This window comes from Odocoileus virginianus, chromosome 21, assembly GCF_023699985.2.
Source record: "Odocoileus virginianus isolate 20LAN1187 ecotype Illinois chromosome 21, Ovbor_1.2, whole genome shotgun sequence".
In the NCBI taxonomy this organism is placed as follows: domain Eukaryota; kingdom Metazoa; phylum Chordata; class Mammalia; order Artiodactyla; family Cervidae; genus Odocoileus; species Odocoileus virginianus.
In genome coordinates this window covers 220,060-229,477 of record NC_069694.1, presented here as the reverse complement: position 1 = coordinate 229,477, position 9,418 = coordinate 220,060, and the positions used below count along the sequence as shown (strand labels likewise).

The 9,418-nt window shown below is 36.0% G+C and overlaps 1 protein-coding gene across 7 annotated transcripts in view; it reads right to left on the bottom strand.

Moving 5' to 3' along the window:
- Positions 1-657: 657 nt before the first annotated feature.
- Positions 658-9,418, bottom strand: part of NFXL1 (nuclear transcription factor, X-box binding like 1) — a 53,299-nt gene continuing 44,538 nt past the window's right edge. For all 7 annotated transcript variants that reach the window (XM_020904670.2, XM_070451936.1, XM_020904671.2 and 4 more), the window contains 4 exons: positions 8,510-8,614; positions 4,428-4,514; positions 3,610-3,663; positions 658-1,564 (listed from right to left, as the gene is read on the bottom strand). In XM_020904670.2, coding sequence (XP_020760329.2) covers positions 1,391-1,564; positions 3,610-3,663; positions 4,428-4,514; positions 8,510-8,614 — 420 coding nt within the window. In that variant the 3' untranslated portion in view covers positions 658-1,390. The remainder of the gene's footprint in view (positions 1,565-3,609; positions 3,664-4,427; positions 4,515-8,509; positions 8,615-9,418) is intronic.

The window sequence follows — 9,418 nt, the reverse complement described above, 5'->3', positions numbered from 1 at the left end:
AGGCCAAGATCTTGAAATACATGAAAAGAGCTTCCAATGTGGACACCTAATCATTTAATTAATATTCATTTTAGATTACAGTAAGGTAATGACTTGATTGTAAGAGCTCCGATTTAGAGCTTCAAAAACACCAACCCAGTAACTCTAACATTGGGAAAGATAAAAAAGAAATCTAAAATTAAAACAAAAATACAATAAAGAAAGGAATGACTGCCTCCCATCTTTAGACACCAGCTAATACTTGACTAAGGAACATAACATTAAACAAACTGAGTTAAAGGAAGCAAAACTTTAAAGTCCTTCTTAGTACTTCCACCACTGCTTAGTACTACCTGTCGATTACTATGTTTTACAACAAGCATTAGAGTTTTATACACTGATAAAATTATAGGCTCCTGAATGTTTAAATAGTAAATATTCTACATTAAAAATTTGGTATGAAAAATTTTAATGAAAACATTAATTGTAAAAAATTAAATATAAAAACCATTTAAAATGACTTACAATTCAAAGAGATTCAGCTTATTCATACTTCTCTATCTGCTTGTTTTCAAAAGAATTGATTATTTCCAGCTGAAAAAAAAATCTACCAATAGGACTGTGGTAAGAAGAAATCAGAATAACATACATAAAGCTTATAAGCCTGTGCTCAGCATATTTTGCTCATAAATATTAGTTTTTCTTTTATTATTACTTTGAAAAAAACACATAAAAGTTTTACAGAACATGCCAACTTCAGGTAAAAGCTTCTTACATGAGAAATAACCACATGTAAGGATTCTAGCCTAGCATTTTTTTAGAACAATTACATTTTCCTCTGAGGAACATACTACATAAAATTTTAATAACTGATAAAAATTCCTCACTAATAAACCAACTTCTGGAGTCTAATCATATGGCTTCATGTTATAATTTAAGAGGTCATTTAGAGAATATGTATTTTTTAAAAAGTACAAAGTTACATGATCAGGAAAAGTACCTTTTAATAAGTAACCACAACATTGTGAAATATTCCTCTAATTACACATATGGCTCAGTTTCATCTTAATTTTGCCAAAAAAGAAAAAGATGGCTTGAAACAGTAAATGACATAGGTATGTTAACACAAGGAAGCACAACAAACAACCGACATGTCACCTTGCCACTGTCTATGCCTTATGAGATACTTTACAATTTCAGCCATGCTTTTACTATTAAATACTGTTACAGTGCCACTTTTAGGATGCTAATTAAGGTAAAGCTTAACATTCTATCCTTCTAACAAGAGTTCAAAGAGAATACAGAGATGAATGTGAATATATACTGTGTTCTACAACATCTGCTTTCTAATATTTCAAATTTAACAATTACCTAAATCTAATCTGAGGTATATTAACAAGTCAAACATTTTCTAATCCATAGCCTGGGCTATGTACCATGCAAACACTACTACCAAAATTGCACACAGTGGAAAGAGGTAATATTTATATTTCTGCCACAGGGTTAGCTCAACTGCCACTTCATCTCTCTTCCTGTTCTTCTTCCGACGACCCTTCAGTCTGTTTTCAAAAGCTTCCAGTTCAGCCTAAATCAAAACAGTATTGTTTTTATTAAATTCAATACACACATTGACTTAATTTTTCCACTCAGACAAAAATAAATTGGGGAAATGTTTTAATAGTAATAGTATATAATTAACACACAGATTTGATTTTTTAAAAATACTATCTTTCCACTACTGACCATATTCAACAAATTCAGAGTTGAGGTAAGAAGAACTGGAACCAGAGAGTGGTTTAAGAGACTATTTCAGACTGATGGCCTGCTTTTGATACTAAATATAGAAACATCTGATTTAAAATACAGACATTCGTTTTGTATGGCACTGCTAACCTGTAGTTAATGGGGCTCTATAATACAGAGCTTACAGCAAGTACAAACAGATGACCCATGAGGATAAAGATACCTATAATTCTAGTTTTACACAATGCTTGTAACAAATATTAATGACTTGTATGGAAGAAATTCAAGAGAGTGAAGAGAAAAAGCTGCTAGAAATTGATTCCTCTCAATCAAATACATTTAAAAACAGAGTAAAAATTCTTCAGGGGAAAAATGCTTCATACTGTAAACCAAAATGACTCCTTTAGAAAGTAGAATTATATAAAAACTCATTCTAAAAAATAACTTTAAAAAAAGGATACCTAGATGACACTTATTATAAAGTGTAGATTTTTAGTTTACTGTAAAGAACTTACTTGTTAAGCTTTAATGCATGACAATATAATATGATACACTGCATTGTTATTAACTAAAGCCCGGTACTTATTAACATATATGTAATATTCATGAAAAATTCTGTAAATGTTCATTTAAAAGAAGGAAATAGAAACTTCAGTTAACATATCCATAACTTTGCTCATAAACCACATCTGAAGACCTAACATATATTCAATATTTAATTTAACACAAAGTGACATTCTTCAATGAAACAAAATATCAAAATATTCTCAAGTGGTTGTGATATACCGCAAAAGGTCAAAATATATTAAAAGCATTCAAACTTGAGAACCACTGATACAGTAAAATAACTAATGCATAACTGATGACTCACAGTTGTCAAAAGTGGTTTAAATTATGTTCTATACACTGTTTAAAAGGCAGTAAATAGACTGCCTTTAAATACACTATCTTTAAGATTTCTCTCCATAATGCCTTATAAAAAGGGGAAGGGACACTCTAGACTATTATTAATAATCTCCAGGATTCCAGTCAACCCATGTTTTATTGCATTAGCTCTGATAATTTATTTTTTGATATTAGGCAAATCAATTTTACAGAACATAAAACATGAAGTTATTTTATCCCACCTTGCTACATGAGTTGTTTTTAATGCCCTCTCTCAAGACATGCAAATTTCAGTTTCTTCATTCATAATGGTGGTAGTTTACATACAATGTACACTGCTTGCTAAGCACTGAAGGATCTCAAAATGCAAACTGACAAAAAATTACATGTCACTATGAAAAAGTTAAGCCACTCTTTGGAATATATGATCAATAAATATAGTATCTGAGCAAACAGGAGGTATAAGAATGTACTTGTTATCTAGGTAACACATTTTATCTTGACTGCAGATAAAAATTCAAGAATTCTTGAATGCATTCAAGAGTCTAATGAGGAAATAAAGAAGGTGTATTATTAAAACAAATGTATTGGTTAGTAAATAGCACTCATCTGTCACAGACAACCTACGACTCAGTAAGATGAGTGAAGATGTGAACTCCAGGGGATGCCTTAAAACAGATGCTGCCATGTCCTGAAGCCCCGTCACTCAAACCAAGAGGAGTTATCTCTGGAGAATGGACGAAATCGGCAAGGAAGTAATTGGGAATACACAAAATACACAGAATATCTGGGCACACAAAAGGTCCCCATGCTTCCTTCAGGGGATCAGGATACCTGGACTGAAACAAACAAATAATTTTTGTTTTTACAAGGAACTATGTTTCAGTCCAGAATTTAGCTGACCTAGTTTATATGTTATGTTTATATGTTTCCACGTATCTTGTATTTGCATAAAAACTAACAATTATGCAAAAAGACCTAAGTTTGGGTGTTTTCTGTTACCTGTTGTCTTCGTTTTTCCTCTTCAAGGGCAGCTTTGGCTTCTGCTTCTTTTAACTGTTTACAGACATTTAAAACTAAATTAACATCGTAATCACCAAATTTTACACAGAATTTTAACATCTTTCCTCCCAGGCTCCACTAACCTATAACAACTTCTGGGTGCTTGATACTGAGAATTATTTACAGAACCGTAAGTGTTATACACTGAGAAGTGTTACTAGGGTACTATCTAATAGAGTGTGAGGGGCAGTAGAGTGCTATATCTTATTCAGCTGAACAATTATAAGATACTAGATCATAATTCACAGAGTTACAACACTGTAAACTGAAATACTTTTAAAACTGGACTTTTACTCTTAAGTTACCATATTAAGATTATAATCAATTATTAAATATTACTGTTTGCCTAGAGATGAAATTGACCATTTTCCTAAAACACCCTCTCTGGAAGGGAATCTTTAATTTCAAACAAAACCAAAAGTTTATTCACTGATTGGATTAATGGAGGGCAATAGTGACACTAAAAGTAACCCAAACAGCAAAGAATCCTAAAATTTTATTTTTTTATTCTTTTAACATAATTTTCAGGAAGCTTAAACTAACATTAAGACGAGTAACTACGTTCCAGAGTACCTCCACTAACTGTACAGAGTGTGGGAAAATCCAGTACACACCAGCACATCAGCCTACACACCAGGCTTTTATCATAAGAACAAAAAAGGATGAGATTTCAAGTTCTTCATAATAAGCACATAAATTAATAAGCAACATAAAGAAGGCCACTGACACATTAAAAATGACACTTAACGTAACGTTACCTCAGATGCTTTCTGCTTCATCTCTTTGCATGTTGTGTCACATTCTATGGAAATCTGATTTTCACGTACTTTGTTGCACTGCACTTCCTATAAATAAAATTTTTAAAAATTTTACTTTAAAAGATTTCCCTCAAAGTTGTAGTAACTGCATGCCAAAAAAAAGCAAAATTTCTCTAGCAGCTTAAGATTATGCCTATTATTTCATTTTTATTCTTCATTTCTCTTCATCGCTTCCTATTACTCTTCTGAAGCCTCCAGGGAGGTGAGTAGTGCCATCCAACACAGCTAGCCAAGGCAATGGAAATGTTCTATATTCACAAGGGTAGTGCTTCCCACACGTGGTGCCTGAGTACTCAAAGTGTACTGAAACCAAGGAACTGAGTGTCATGTCACATATTATTTAATGTTGATCATTAAAATTCTAATTTAAATTGCCATAAGTGACTGGTGGCTCTCACCACAGTGTGGCTCTAGAGTCTTTCGGAAAGCTACAAGTTTTTCTCTCAATCATTTATCTTTTCAAAAAAAGCTGAGGTGAAAATCATTCTAAACCTTATTTCTGTACTTCACTGAATCCTTAATGAAATAATAAAAAATATACTTCTATTGATGTGGTGACATTAAGACTATAATCAATTTGTGTACTAGTAAAGTGATGCTTAAAATTCTCTAAGCCAGGCTTCAGCAATACCTGAACCATGAACCTCCAGATGCTCAAGCTGGTTTTAGAAAAGGCAGAGGAACCAGAGATCAAAAATTGCCAAGGGGCTCTGGATCATCGAAAAAACAACAGAGTTCCATAAAAACATCTATTTCTGCTTTACTGACTATGCCAAAGCCTTTGACTGTGTGGATCACAATAAACTGTGGAAAATTCTGAAAGAGATGAGAATACCAGACCACCTGACCTGCCTCTTGAGAAACCTGTATGCAGGTCAGGAAGCAACAGTTAGAGCTGGACATGGAACAACAGACTGGTTCCAAATAGGAAAAGGAGTACGTCAAGGCTGTATATTGTCACCCTGCTTATTTAACTTATATGCAGAGTACATCATGAGAAACACTGGGCTGGATGAAGCACAAGCTGGAATCAAGATAGAAATAGCAACAACCTCAGATATGCAGGTGACACCACCCTTATGGGAGAAAGTGGAGAGGAACTAAAAAGCCTCTTGATGAAAGAGGAGAGTGAAAAAGTTGGCTTAAAACTCAACATTCAGAAAACTAAGATCATGGCATCTGGTCCCATCACTTCATGGCAAATAGATGGGGAAACAGTGGCTGACTTTATTTTCCTGGGCTCCAAAATCACTGCAGATGGTGACTGCAGCCATGAAATAAAAAGACGCTTACTCCTTTGAAGGAAAGTTATGACCAACCTAGACAGCATATTAAAAAGCAGAGACATTACTTTGTCAACAAAGGTCCGTCTAGTCAAAGATATGGTTTTTCCAGTGGTCATGTATAAATCTGACAGTTGGACTATAAAGAAAGCTGAGTGCAGAAAAATTGATGCTTTTGAAATGTGGTGTTGGAGAAGACTCTTGACAGTCCCTTGGACTGCAAGGAGATCCAACCAGTCCATCCTAAAGGAGATCAGTCCTGGGTGTTCATTGGAAGGACTGCTGTTGAAGCTGAAACTCCAGTACTTTGCCCACCTGATGCGAAGAGCTGACTCATTTAGAAAGACCCTGATGCTGGGAAAGATTGAGGACAGGAGCAGATGGGGATGACAGAGGGTGAGATGGTTGGATGGCATCACCGACTCAATGGATATGGGTTTGGATAGATTCCGGGAGTTGGTGATGGACAGGGAGGCCTGGCGTGCTGCGGTTCACGGGGTAGCAAGGAGTTGGACACGACTGAGCGACTGAACTGTAATAAAATAAGTGGTCTTTATTTTAAATAGTCTAAAGTTTGCTTCTGTAGATCTTTTGTCTGCCCTTTATTCATTCCATATTTCTTGCTGCCAGATGTCATTTTTGCTGTAAGTGGTACACCAAGTTGCTCCTTTCTCACCACACCCTCAGGAACTAGTTTTTTAGTTCAAATCTACCAGAGTAAGGAAATGAGATCATCAAATCCTGAGCAAAGGATATACACTGTAATGAAAGGACTTTATAGCACAGAATTTTGGCTGAGGTTGGTGAGTCCTGTCATCCAATGATAGTCCAAAGGAAAAATAACATGGACAAATATTAAAGACAAAAATAAATACTGCATGTTAGTGGATACTGAGTCTATCAGTCTGGAAAAAAGATCACTGTATCTGTTCTCATTCAAAAAGTACTTATAAAGTACCTATTACATGCCAAGCACTGCATTAGGGACAGGGGATACAATAAGGAAAAAATTAATATGGTAAATGCTCAACTAATAATAATAACAATAGCAGCTGCTATTTATTAAACATAGTGTAGTCATGGTGCTAAATGCCATGTAAGCATTGTCTCTTTCACTCCTTTCAATGAGTCTGTGTAAACAAGGTTACACACACCCCTAGAGTCACGAAGCTCTTGGTCATGAACCTGGCACAAAGTGAAGGAAGTCAAGAGGAAGGAGCACCTGCGTCCTTTCAGAAGGAGGCAGAAGGAAAGAACACCTTCCCAAACCACGACATAAGCATAAACACTAAGCATATGCACTATGCACTAAGTACACACAGGACCCTACAAAACGGGGCAGCAAAGGGAAAAAACCTGTGCTATACAGAAGGAACAATAGTATCGCACATTAAAGCGCAATATCGCCGATGTGTTAGCGCGCCTAAGAGGTAAATCGCAGAAAGGACCAGCAGGTGATCTGACTGGACAAGCCGGCAAAGATAGAGTCCCCTCCTGTGCCACAATTCTGTATATGTATACCTCATAAAATGCTGGTTTTTTCCCCAAGTAATGAAGAAACAGTGAAGGACTTGGGTTGGAAATATTATAGTAGAGGCATGGAAATCTGCTGTGAAGGTGTTTTCAAAGTCTGAGAATAAGCCGTTGCCAGTTCTAAGGGGTGGCAAACTGCACTTGGATAGTAAGATGAGGTCTGAGAGAAAACCTGAGAAACATTTCAGATTAAAAGTGATTTGACTGAGTACTGATTTTCATATAGAGGTGATCCATTTAAAAACCTAAAACTTAGGGATCCAACTCCAGAAAAACTTAGGCCTATAAATTTAAATTCAGAAATTAACCATCCCAGGAAATAATAGTTGGAGCTGTAAAAGCAGAAGAAAAGCAAAGGTCCTCAATAAAAGCAAAAGATTTTCAATAAATATTTGCTGAATAGATGAGTAAAGGAGTAAACTGAAAGAGTAGCTTTAGTGAACAACCGTAAGAATGTGAAGAAAACCAGGAGTTACGACTATAACTGAGAAAAGGAAAATCAGAAGTAAAGAAGAATCTTCCTAAGAGTCCACAGTGTAAACGGGGAAGCCAAGGAAAGGAGAGCGGACCTGAGCCCTTTCTAAGCTTTGCCAGACGGCAGCAGTCTGCCCCACTGAGCTTCCCAATCACTGCTTTCCCCTTTCACTCCTCCATGACCACAACTTTTATCTTTGTTTTTCCATTTTAACCGTAACTTTATCTTAAAATTAGCAAGTCTGAATGTCATTTTATAATTTTATAAGGCTGAGTATGTCAGGTCTTTTTAAGGTAACATTTTCACAACAGACTACTGAATATAAAACACTTTTGTAAGTAAGAGCAACAAAGGTTAATTCCAGACCATTTCTTAGATCATGAAACTCACTTCATTTCTTACCCTGTCCCTTATGTGGAGACCGCAAATCTAGAATATGGATTCTGTCCAAAGAACAGCACTGAACTCAGTTCCAATATAAAATAATCCTCTTTAACTATGAAACTGCAGAAAACTAAGCTGCCAAACAATGATGATTTTTAAAATAAACATTTACAGAAATAAGATAGGCCAATAATGAAAAAACTCTTAAGAAATAAGAGCTGAAAATTAAAAAGGCAAAAAATTAAAGTCAAAGAACTACCAAAACACACTCTCCCCACCAAAAAAAAAAAAAAGAAACCAACAAAAATGTACATAGAAAAGGATTTTTAATAACTTAAAATATTTACCTTTTTTATTCTTTTACAAGGACATCTAAGTTTCACCTTTTGGTTACAATTAAAGGGGCATTCACCAGGATGACACATTTCTTTGCATCTATGACCACAAGGAAGCTAAAATAAAACCAAAATAAAACAATTACATATTTATAGTCATACTCTACTTCCCCTTTCCCCCAACAACTATTTTAAGAAAAAGTCCATTACAATAGGGTCAATAAATCTTGGACAACTGGCTAAGTTTATCATTTTTTTCTTTTAGATATAAATAATCTTAATTCCCAGAAATGTTCAATATTCTCCCTGGTTCCACTCCAAGAGTACACCTTACATCACTCCTGAGGCTAGTTATAGTCCTGTCACTAAGTTCTGGCCAATGGAGTGTAATCAACAGCGCCTCCATGCCTTAAAGCTTTTAAGAGCACAGGTCTATGCTCTTTCCTTCCCAATGTGCTGGTAATGAGGATATCTAGAGCAACGAGGCAGAGAAGGCAATGGCACCCCACTGCAGTGCTCTAGCCTGGAAAATCCCATGGACAGAGGAGCCTGGTAGGCTGCAGTCCATGGGGTCGCTAAGAGTCGGACACGACTGAGCGACTTCACTTTCACTTTTCACTTTCATGCACTGGAGAAGGAAATGGCAACCCACTCCAGTGTTCTTGCCTGGAGAATCCCAAGGATGGGGGAGCCTGGTGGGCTGACGTCTATGGGGTTGCACAGAGTCAGACACGACTGAAGCTGAAGCGACTTAGCAGCAGCAGCAGAACGAGGATCCCATAAGTCAAAGAGAACAGAGCTGCCCTGCTAACTTGGGTCCCATGGAGCACAGTGACACCTCTATCTTCCCTTTCATTGTTATGTGAGGAAGAAAATTTCCTTGTCCTTAAGCCACTGTATTGTGATACAACTGCTTAGCCT